Source organism: Ruditapes philippinarum, unplaced genomic scaffold, assembly GCF_026571515.1.
Source record: "Ruditapes philippinarum isolate M1 unplaced genomic scaffold, ASM2657151v2 ctg4482_1_1_1_1, whole genome shotgun sequence".
Classification (NCBI taxonomy): Eukaryota; Metazoa; Mollusca; class Bivalvia; order Venerida; family Veneridae; genus Ruditapes; species Ruditapes philippinarum.
Window position 1 is genome coordinate 10796 of NW_026852870.1, and position 12815 is coordinate 23610.

Genomic DNA, 12815 nt, shown 5'->3' on the forward strand with positions numbered 1-12815 from the left:
ATGATTATGTTTCCAAAAAAAACACAACAACAACAATTTTAGACATTAACAAGTCATTGTTTATTACTAAAGACTAAATTTATTTTATATTGTTGACAAGTGTATACATTTTAATTGTATTTATTTTTTAGTCATATTGTTCGAAAATGCCTCACTAGGGACAACTATTCTTATATAATCATTTTACTGAATCACTTTTACGTACCATCAAAATCACAAACAACAACAAAACGATAATAAATTCAATGACGCAATTCTTTGATGAAAACACATTCCATTAAATATTTCTTTCACTTGATTAACTGTTCACATGTGTACGACTTCTTCACAGACAGATATTTATGATACAAACAGCAGACGACTTTTAGATAGGCTACAAACACGTAAACCAACAATTCGAAGGCGTAGATGACAAAATATTGATGAGTCAATCGTTTTTCAAATAATTACAAAATTACGATGTATATCGGTTGATGTCGAAGTGCTGTATATGCACGAGGCTGAATAAATTTTCTATTTTGTTCTGTTCTTAATCTTAAACGGTGTTGTCCTTACATTACTGGAGTTTATTTCCACTTGCTTCAAGTATTGTCACTTTCAACAATAAGTTCTATGCCAAAAGGAAACGAAATTGTTTCATTTGATGAAAACCGTGCAACAATGAGTTCGATGCCAAAAGGAAACAAAACTATCTCAATCGATGAAAATATTCATCAACTACCATACTTACAATTAATAATGGGTCTGCCTAGGTGTCGGATGCTATGTTTCATAAATTCAGGTATGGCTGTGAAGTTTGGGGGTGGGAGCTGAATTTTACATGTTTCGCAATCGCAATTTGACCTGGTTTTGATCAATGTACCTTAGATTCAAGCAAAGAAATACTTTATACTTTATATAGATATTAATTCCTGAATTATTCGTAAAGGTCGCTTTGTAAAGCATCATTACATCAGCCATATTACACGACAGGGATTAGCGTCTTTTAAACTTTTTAAAACTATTCTCCAGCTAGTTTAATTGGTTCTAATGATTTGTGAGTTATTTATAGGTATAACAAATGAGCGTTTAAATTAATGAACTGATATTAATATCTGTTAACCACGCAACGTTGATATAATTCTTATGAGAGACATTTTACAGTTGAATTATAATTTATGGCGTTAATAACTCGAATAAGATGCTTCTTTATGTAATAAATATATACTGCACAAGAAAGGATGACTTGTATGTCTAACAAGTATTGAAATGTCTGTAACAGATTTTTAAGAAATATATGGTAGCTGATTTACGCCATGTCGTATCTCGCGACAAAATCCGAAAATCCAAAAACTATCTGACTTTCTGATATAGAGTATTAATCCTATCTCCCATAAAAGAATTTAGAGTGTCACATTAATAATTTTCTGTTATCTTATCGTAATTATTATCCTTTACCGACCATGTATCAGACCAAATCGCAACAGTTAGAGGATGCAATATAATGGATACAAGAACTCACCTGCGAGTTTAGTAGATTAATAAAACTCTTCTTATATGGATTTCTCGAATATAAGAAATCTGCGAGATTCGAACATACACAATTAACGGACAAGCAATATAAAGTCAGCGACTTTACCATTCAACAATGGAGGTCATTGCGTTAATTATACAAGTGCAATAGTTTCAGTGAAAAGCAAAAGCAAGAACCATACATTGTAATTCATTAAAATGGCCACTTCTGCAGAGTCTCGCGTTCGTAAAATTATTTTAAAATTCTACAAACGCGAGACCCAAGTCAGTTCTTCTCAAATTGAAGGACACTTTTGTTATCAGGAATCAAGCAGACGTTTATTTTATTGATTACAAGAATTGATACGGCATGGGAAACAAATACAAGGTTCCGTATGGTCACTATATAACCATGATAACGAATTTCATTAGTGACTATAATCTTTTCAGTGAAAGTATTTTACACAATTATAAACCTTGTTTTGACTTTATGCTCAATTCAGCGTTCAATATTTACCGTCATATTTGATATGTTTTGCTGATTAAGGTAAAAGGTAAGATTTTAGTTATTTGGTTGATTAAATCTGGTTCCACGTGGTTGATTTTTTATGGTTTAAGCAAATATCGTAATTTTGTTTTACAAACTTCATAAATTTCGGTATTCATTTTCAGGTCATGTTACTATGACGTATAGGCAGATGGGAGAAAACCAGAACTGTTCCAATTAGTAACGTTACATGTGGTGAAAATTGGTTAATAAGTGCCAGCAATAATTGTCAACGCTCCTGGAATCTCTGCAGTGTTGAATACCGGAAATTAATCAATATTGCACTTCAAAAATGAAGAGTATTCTTAAGGATTCCCTGGTAGTTTTGATTGTTGTGTTCATGTCGCAGATTCGCGAACTGTTTACAATAAATGTTCTAAAAGACGATAGCACGTGTTACTGCTTACACGAAGAAATATCCTCGCTCAGAAATCCCGTGCATATAGAACCTGTGGTTTTCAGTGGGAAAAGAATATATTTTCTGGCAGAACAAATAGGGATGATTTACGAATACCACCCGGAAGTTACTAAGAATAAATTAAGAACTTATTTAGATATAACAGAATTAGTGGTGTGTAAACACGAGTTATACGAGGAACGAGGGTTGCTGGGTCTAGCATTACATCCTAAGTTCGAAGTGAATGAGAAAATATATACATATTCAATACGATCAATTAATAACAAAGACTACGTGGTAATTAGTGAAATAACAAAGAAAGACGTGTCCAAAGAGAGACTTCTGATTTTGATAGAACAACCTGGGGACAGACGAAATGGAGGACAGGTATATATAATACGTTAGTTTCCGGCTTAAAGTCCGATGAATGAAAGCTAACTTTGGGTTTAGAACATGAGAAATAGTCAAACTTGTACGGAAGTGTCCTGGTGCCGATTTAACATGTTCTATAAAAAAAAAAGATAACTCCTACGTAGGACTTTAAATTGTAACTCCTACGTAGGACTTTATAACTCCTACGTAGGAGTTATAAACTTTATAACTCCTACGTAGGAGTTATAAACTCCTAATTAGGCTTTTTTATCGTCCTACGTAGGAGTTAAAAAGTCCTATGTAGGAGTTAAAAAGTCCTATGTAGGAGTTAAAAAGTCCTACGTAGGAGTTATAAAGTCCTACGTAGGAGTTATAAAGTCCTACGTAGGAGTTATAAACTCCTAATTAGGCTTTTTTAACTCCTACGTAGGAGTTATAAAGTCCTACGTAGGAGTTATAAACTCCTAATTAGGCTTTTTTAACTCCTACGTAGGAGATATAAAGTCCTACGAAGGAGTTTGTAAGTCCTACGTAGGACTTCAAAACTCCTAATTAGGTTTTTATATCTCCTACGTAGGAGTTACAAAGTCATACGTAGGACTTATAAAGTCCTACGTAGGAGTAACAAAGTCCTACGTAGGACTTATAAAGTCCTACGTAGGAGTTATAAAGTCCTACGTAGGACTTACAAAGTCCTACGTAGGAGTTATAAACTCCTAATTAGGCTTTTATTTATCTCCTACGTAGGAGTTACAAAGTCCTACGTAGGAGTTATCTTTTTTTATAGAACATGTTAAATTGGCACCAGGACGCTTCCGTAAATTTTACAGTATATACTTATTATAACATAAGGTCTCGTAAGTAGGTTATAATGATACAATAAGGATTCGTTTATTCGTCATGTCGATAAAATAAGGACACGGCAGTTAGTTATGTTTATCTTTTAAGGACTCGACAGTTAGTTATGTCGAACGATCAAGGGAATCGTTTGTTTTTGTATGTTGATAGTAAGGGTAAGAAATTATTCATTCCGATAGTTATTGTTCAAAACAGAGGGAGTTTAATGCTTGGAAACGGCGGCAAAGTATGTGATCATCTGATCGCTACGGTGATCCGTTAGGGCCATCGCGACACACGCAAAAATAAAACAACGAAAACAGTAAATTATGATGGTGAAAAGTCAAAATAAAGAAACCACGATGGTGAAAACTCGATATAACTTCAAGTTTTCACCATCGTAGACAAAACGTTCTGAATATAACATATAAACACATGCACATGTAGTAATATATATTAACGGGGGGTATATATGTTTGAGAAGTGACAAATCATTTTTTTTAATAATCTTGTGGCTTGGACTTAGTTGTTATCGTATTTTGTCAGCTTCAGAAGTTGGTATACCTCTTTTTTTTCAGCTATTGTTTGGAGACGACGGATACCTTTATATATTCGTCGGCGACGGCGGGCCTAGTGACGACAAGAATATCCGAGCTCAAGACGGGTATAAATTAAAACATTTTGTTATTTTACATGTATAAAATGCATTATACAAAAATATTCTTAAGTCTACGATTAACGTTTGTAGTTATTCAAACAGAAATAGGCCATGAAATGTCAAGAAGAAACAGAGCAAAAACCAATACGATATAAATGGCGTAGAAACAGTATCCACAAGAAATGTGTCAACAACTATTGTTTTTTTTTTGTCTACCAAATGTTTCGTGACAGTATCTTAATCTTTAATAGGCTTAGATCACAACACTAAGTAGGTTCGAAGCTGTAAAAATGCGATTATTTTCAGCAACATTGTAAAGTAGATTTTACAGTCATCAGCTCACGTTTTGTTTTCAATTTCAGTGTCAGTTTTCTAGGAAAGGTCTTACGTATAGATGTTGATAAAACGACTGTTTATGATAACCACTTCCGGTATTACGATATCCCAAAAGACAATCCGAATGAAACCGATTGGAAACCGGAAGTTTATGCAATGGGAGCAAGAAATATGTGGAGATGTAGTAAAGACAGAGGAGACAAGCAAGGTACGACATGCACACACTTGCTACCATTACATTTACCATACATTTACCACTATAAGTATGTCATTACATTTACCACTAAATATTTCATTTTGTTACCACGAAATATGTCATTGCATTTACCACTAAGTATTTCATTACATTTACCACTTAACTAGATATGTCATTACATTTACCACTAGATATATCATTACATACTGATATACCACTAACTGTCATTTTCGTTTACCACAAATATGCTGTTACATTTACCACTTAATATTTCGTTATATTTACTAGATATGTCATTACATTATTCACTTAACCACTTTAAACGACAATTTTGTATATCAAGCAATGCATGTGATTTTTTAGAAAATTCCCATATTAGCATTTAATATAAAATGTCGATCAATTTGAAAATCAAATTCATGTTAGCATTCATAACCAAGTTAAACAATTTCAAGAAAATTAAGCTTGAGAAAAAATGTACGAAGCTTTTAAGAAATGTAAAAAGAGTGAAGATTCAAGTAATAGTTAACATGCTATGGGCGATTTAATGACTGAGTTTGCAGTATTTATTACCATATTTCTACTGCGTGAGTAACGCAATAAGCTCCTCTTTTGCATATTTTTACCTCCTTTTGATAAATTATGTAAATACATGTAGTTTGCAATGTGTAAATTACTTTCTTTGCCCCTTTCACAATATTTTACTTTTTAAATACATTATAAAAATTTTCATGAAAATTTCCTTGAATTTTGTGACATACTGCTTTAACAGTTGGTATAAAACTACTTCAATGCAAGACTGTGTGCTTGAAAATTGTGCGCAAGCGTCTTCTATTATTATAAAGATGACCATTTAATGAAGAACACTTGGTCCATTGGACCTATATAAGTCACATATTTATATGAAATAATATCTCACGATTACAACAACAAAAAAAGAAAAAAATTTATAAAAGAGTGTTAAAATAAAAAAAAGTTAATTGCGTCATCCCAACCTTGTATAGGTAGATTGCGAGTAAAAAGTAGTTTTTTTTCTACGATGTAATATTTCTAGAATTCCACTTTTATCAGTGAGTTATTTAGTTCACGTAATGCGATTTACTTTTGATAGCATCTTTTTATACCCTTGATCTTATGGTCAATCGGATTTATAGGGACCAAGAGTTAATTAATTAATATTATCAGTCACCATCGCCCTTGGTAAAGTCGGCCAGATCACGTGAATTACTTCAAAAGTCACTCACGTGACACGGTTATAATCACGACGTGCAATGTTGCTCTGATTTTCTTACCAATCAGGGTTGTATAAACAACCTTATAGAACTTAAATGCGTAGTAAAACTCATTTTACAAACACAGGTTGTTGGCCTTTATTGTTAACATTCTTGTGATGAGATATATCTCGAGAGAGCAATAGAAATAAACTGTACGAACGATTGAAAATTGCAAAATATTTTAGGTCTATTAAGACTATGGTAATTGCATTATCTACCATCTCTTTGTATAAGGCCATGTTTTTTAGTTTGTTTTCGTTTGATATTATATGTTACTGTTTCAAATGAGACAAAAACTATCAAAATGGTTGTGTAACACGCATAAAAAAAATTCGCTTAATACCTCTTTAAAACGAGCCGTAGATACTTCCGTGAAAGAATGGTAGCGCGTAGGAGCTGATCTTGTTTTAAGAAGGTGGAGGCGTTGTCTGTAGGGCGTGCATAACTTTCCTCGAACTGATTGCGTGTCGAGACATCAGTAAAGTATTTATTCAGAAGCAATGTTAATAAATAAAACTATCGCAGACATTAAGTGAAACAATTCCAACTATGAACTTTAGGTGAATAACGCTCTGTTTGCATTACAGCTCCATTGCATTGAAGCTCAAAGCTGATTTTAAAATTGTCGCATTGATTTTAAGACAAATATTCTGATGATTTGATTCAATACGAGTTTCATGGACATGTTGCTTCCTGCACAACAGTCTACGACATATAAAAGCGGACATTCTTTTGCCCAACGTCTTGTCCTAAGCGCTCGTATTTTCGTTGAAATGGAGTTCCATCTACCATTGGGTTTTGAACTCTAAACCCTTTCTCATAGAGCAATTGTTATAGTCCAGTTATCACTTATACATGTCCAAATTGATAAAGCCTTCAGTTTAGCAAAGCGTTATGTCCAATTTGTCCAATCGGCAAGCTCATATAGTGACATCTGGAATTTGTCCAAAATGTATGTACACAATGGAAGTTACGTGAAAATAACACAAGGTTCTGTGTCCATAAAAACTACAATTGAATGGGGTTCTATCCCCGAACCCAAAATTTCGACTTCTTTTTTTGTTTACAAAATACTACCCATACACTCCTTCTAAAACTTTAAGCCTGAGTAGTTTGGACCATTCTTACTCATTTACCCATACAACATTACAACAAAATACTTTCATCGACTGAAGATATTGTTTTAAGGTTTCTAATGGGCACTATAAGGAACTAAAAAATGACATCATATGATAGATATATACCTTAAAGTACACCTGTATGCAAAATTTAAACAAAGTTTACCGTACGGATATCAAGTTATGGCCAATTTTCTGAACTCAAGCTAGGATGTTATGAGGGTCCCTTTTTTAGAAATGAGGAACCTTTAAATATCTGCAATAACATTCTAATGAAAAATGTTTTCCCATTAATTTTCGGTAAGAAACGAATAGCACCATTCAGCTAACAATCCACATAAGCAAAATTATGGTTTCTACTTAAAATTTATGAAATCTGTATAAATATGTTACCCTACCCCACCCATTTAATTTTTACCACGTGTCTGACCATTTTCCTACTTAGGGAGCCTAATTTAATTTTTACCACGTGTCTGACCATTTTCCTACTTAGGGAGCCTAATTTAAAAATTCCTTAAAATTTACCCAAATGAGTGCCTGTTTTCAAAGTTTCCCTAAACTTTTAATGAAGTATATTGGTTGATCTTGTAAAATATGAAATACTTTTACCGTCTAGTTTTGATTTTATTACACTTTGAAAATATCAGGTTCCATATTTATTTCTAGATTTAGCAAAATTTAGCCAATAAATACCTATATAAATTAAATAATCAACATTAAACACTTTTTTCTTTCCAAATGGGACACGAGAGATACATAAATAATGTTAAAAGAAAAAAAGAAAGAAAAAAGTTCACCCTTCTGGGGATTGAACCCACGGCCCTCATTTTCAATGTAGTTAACAGTAGTTCTAGCCTATTTGAATACTCTTCAAAGCGGAGGTAATGCATTAGGATGGTAATACCTTAAATGGTCAAACTTTAAAACCGATTTCTTTAAAACTACTTTGAGCAACGGAACTTTGAAATACTGAGAGGGCGCCATGGAAACGTCTGTATAGAAGTTAATACAGACCTTAATTTCCGTTCTAGCATCCAATTATCAATTAAACAATATAAGATTACAGATATGTTTACGATTATTTAAGAACATATCTTTTTTCGGTATAAGCAGGACAAGGCAAAGGGAGAATATTTTGTGGCGATCTCGGTTCTTCACTAGCAGACGAACTTGTCGAGTTGAAGAAGGGCGGTAACTACGGTTGGCCGTATATGGAGGGAAATATATGCAGGGACGAGGACATGTGCAAAACACTGGGTATTTATCTTTATCATTTTTCTCTATTTATCATTAAATATTGATATTTAAAAGATATACTATGCTCATCTTTGAGAAAAATATTTTTATTGCAGAAATTTATTGAAATATATAAAATTCTTACTAACTATGTCTTATGTTAATAATAAAAGAACGTACAAACTATGTATGAAAAGTTGGGAATCTGCGTTTCCTATAACTGGTCATTTCTAAAAATTCTAGTTTTTAAATGATACAAAATATTCATAGTGTGTCCCCTTGTAGTGTATATGATTTAAAACAAAATATATCGACATTGTACATTTGTGAAGTCATCACAGGTTTAATATCTTTTTACAAAAAGACGGGTAGCAATTATTAATATTCAAATATCAAATTTGAGCATAGTATATGTATATCTTTAACAAAGTGATTATTAAGACGTATATATTATCTTTCTACTGCACGTTCATATCTGAAATGATGCATAGAAGAGTGCAATGCAGCTATATAAATTTACCGAAGCATTTTCTTAAAATGGATAAAACTATTTCTTTCTTTTTCTTTTGAAATCGTAAAAAAAAGTTTATTATTACAGTGGGTAAAACAGTTCACCCTATACACGAGATTCGCCAAGGTGACAACACGTCAAAAGTTGTAGCAGTTGTAAGCGGCCCTCTGTATAGAGGCACAACATTCCCGGAAATTTACGGACAACTTCTTTACGGGGATTACTCAACCGGGTAAATTAATGTACTTTTATCACATATGCCTTGTAATTCGTAAAAAGATAATTATAACAAAAAATAGCAATGTTTTCGTGACGAAATCTGTATAAAACAGATTGTAATGTACGAACACCGGATATTATTACTGTGAAGTGACAAACATGAAATCACAATTTTGCATTATTTATCCCTGGAACGAAAACATGTTGTTTTTTTTTACGCACTCTTAACGTCATTATCGGCGATTGTCACACAATAGATATGATAAGAATCGACAATGTCACTCAATCAGGACAATTCTAGCTTGCTTGATGACATTGAATCCGATCAAAAAGAATCAATCAAACCTTATATCGGGTAATCTTTCAATTTGTTTTTACGTTTTTTATTCATTGCAGAAAATTGGCGTCACTTTTATTTGTTATATATTCATTTTCCTATTTGATTATGTTACTAATAAACAAGTAATGGTTTCCTTTAGCGAAATCGAATGATATAATCAAGATTTTGAAATGGATTAAGATATTTCATGCCCAATTCCATTTCAGTTATTTCACAAACAAATATCCAGTATATCATTCAAAGAGATCGTACAATTTAATTGAGATGTTGCTGTGCAAATATGTATGCATATATTCCTTTTTCGAATATCAATCCCGTTGATATTCCTCGAATCAATTAATTATTTTTTTTTATTTATACAAAAAAAAAACATTGCTTTAATAATGTCCGAAGTCGTTATCCTTGAATACATTTTATTAAGTACTATTTTCCTGTCAAATATGACAATGTTTTGATGAAAAGCGTTAGTTATATCATGTCATTTGAGGATGAAAATGCTCAAGCAGGATCTATAGAAAGCATGGACGGTAGTTTGTACTTACCACTGTCGCTCAGGAACAATCTCAAACCAAGTCTGCAACATTTTCAACTTTGACGTGCTGTGCGTTCTTCTGAACTCTGAACATTTTTTCTCACTATTTTTCCTTTATTAGCTAAGTATGCCAATGATCTTAAAATATTCGATTACAAAAACAAACGAAAAAAGTTTAAAAATATATTAGAATCATGTTTGTGTTGTAGTGCAACATTCACGTTGAAAGAACCTTCTAAAAACGCCATTCCACAAACTTGGGCGTCCAGTGATTTTAAACGCTGTGATAAAAGCATGTGCGCGTGCAATGCACGTGCCTCTCAGAGAACAATGCTGTTGTCGTTTGGTGAGACGCATGAAGGTAATACATGTACAAATTTATTAACTAAGATTGATGAGCACAAGTAGTATCAATACGATGGCTAATTTTCGCAATTTATTTCAAAGTTTTTGCGTGTAGGTGGTATCTCTATAACTACTGAAGGGAATGGATTGAAACTTCACACACTTGTTCTCTGCTCTGTGATTATCTAAGATGATTGGCACAAGTCCCATAACTCTGATTTGCTTTTTTGCATAATTATGCCCCATTTTTGACTTAGACATTCTTGGTTAAGTTTTTGCATGTAAGCTGGTATCTCCATAACTACTGAAGGGAATGGATTGAAACTTCACACACTTGTTCTCTGTGATTATCTAAGATGATTGGCACAAGTCCCAACTCTTATTGCTTTTTTGCATAATTATTCCCCTTTTTCGACTTAGAAATTCTAGGTAAATTTTTGCTTGTAAGCTGGTATCTCCATAACTACTGAAGGGTTTGTACCTTTTCGGACAATTTTATGTATTCATATAGGTAAGCATTATTATACTCAATGAAACACCCTTGTGACAACTTTTCAAATAGTCGAGCGTTACTGTCCTCTGACAGTTCTTGTTTTAATTTTTTGTTGCCTGAATTTGCCGCTTTCTTCGCGTGCAGGATGCGAAAACACAAAAATGAGACAAAGTTGGACTTTGTCTTAAAGTCTTACCTTCGTGTTTTCGCTTTTTCGTAGCGAAAAGCGACAATACAACATTGCGTATACCAGCCACCATATATCATAGATAACATTAACATAGATTGTCTACTAAATACTTCACGGAACTGCTTCCTTTTTAGAAGCATTTCAGTAACGAATCAGAACAACAAAATGCTACTGAAAATTCTTTGTTGCCTGTTAAAGATAATCACAGTATTTAATGTAGATGGATCAATGTTTTTGATAGTGTATATCATTTCCCTTCTATTGAATGCAATGAATTACAATACGGTATTGATACGATATGTTTTAACATGCATTGAATTTGTTATGAAGATAGTTAAATCTACATCATAATATTTCAATTTCTAAATCTTCATCATAATATTTCGTTTTCTAGGCGAGGTACTATTACTAATGACAGATGAGCCCTCCCCCCATAAACCTGCTGGAGCTGTACTCAGGCTTAAACCTCGACAGTAAGTAAATTTCTCTATTTTTAGATATATTGAGTACATAGATTCCATCTAGTTCTACAGACGCCATATTGGCCTCTCCTGGTCCGGCCTATGTTTTAAAATGAAACAACAACAACAACAACAACAACAAAAAACTAAAACGAAATGCTTTGTACATCCAGTACGGCCACAGATGATGTATTTTTTGCATAACACGGGAACGCCTGACCGACCCAACGGCTATGACGGCCAGGCTGAGTTGTACTGTCAATTATGCATCGCCACCGGTATCACTCGTAGAAACATAAGGACAAAAAGCAATCTTATTTCAAGATAATATGTTTTTCTGTTTTTTACGCCGATTTTAACAAATTTTGGTCGTCGATCCACCTAACCGACTGTCCTGGATAACTTACCTAGTAATTAACAATTCCTCCTCAAGTGACTGACTACCATATAAATATATGTTACATTAAGTAAATATCTCCACGTCTGACAAAAAGACAGGAACAACTTATGATGCACATTTCATTTGACCTTGTCATCTTTAAAAAGTATTGTTTTGCTTAAATTACAACAAAGAAACTAAATGATTTTATTGCCATTCCAGCGACTCTATTGGTCATTCAGTTAATCGAATAATCTGTCCTAAAAGAATTTCTTTATCCCTTCTTTTATATGAAATTGTAACCATTATAATTTAGGAATGACCAGTAAGAATGCAGACTAAATACCCAACATAAATTCCCTTAAACACTTAAATTCAAATAATTTATAAAATAGAACAGTAAAACCATTCTTTGTCAATTTCTCTTTTCAGGTCCAAACCATTGACGTGTGGGGTAGGTTCGACTCTTGCGGAACTCTGGATACACTATTTATCATGCATACTCGTTCTTATCTATTATATCATTTAATTTATTTGAAAAAAAAAGTTATATTTTTGATACACAATAAAAAAGTAGATAGATATATGATGCGGGTTATTTTTATTTTCATCAAGGGACAAAACTCCGGTTTTTGACGTTTTATCATTGAGAAAGAGTTTACTTTCTTTTTTACGTACATTTTAGCCTCTGAAAAAAATCTGAATTCATTTTCTCACGTACGGACAGATAGGATGGATAAAGGCTCATTTTGTCTCAGAAATGTTTTCATATATTTTAATAAAACCTTTTTATTTTTTGTGTCCAATTAGAGTTTTTTTTTTAAATAGTTACTCGTTGACCAATTACTTTCACAATCTTTTGCTTATGTGCCTTTCGTCAATT

General features: G+C 32.9%; 1 protein-coding gene across 2 annotated transcripts; it reads left to right on the top strand.

Annotated features, from left to right (window-relative positions):
• The first annotated feature begins 1890 nt into the window (after positions 1 to 1890).
• LOC132726893 (HHIP-like protein 2) lies at positions 1891 to 12518 on the top strand. Of its 2 annotated transcripts, none has more exons than XM_060712307.1 (9): positions 1891 to 2045; positions 2164 to 2822; positions 4223 to 4308; positions 4665 to 4846; positions 8340 to 8483; positions 9061 to 9205; positions 10274 to 10425; positions 11487 to 11565; positions 12365 to 12518. In XM_060712307.1, the coding sequence occupies exons 2-9, from the start codon at positions 2331 to 2333 to the stop codon at positions 12459 to 12461; spliced, it is 1377 nt and encodes a 458-aa protein (XP_060568290.1). In that variant the 5' UTR covers positions 1891 to 2045; positions 2164 to 2330; the 3' UTR covers positions 12462 to 12518. The 2 variants fall into 2 exon arrangements, with proteins under 2 accessions (XP_060568290.1, XP_060568297.1); XM_060712314.1 differs by having other exon boundaries at positions 1941 to 2038.
• The last annotated feature ends 297 nt before the right edge of the window (positions 12519 to 12815 follow it).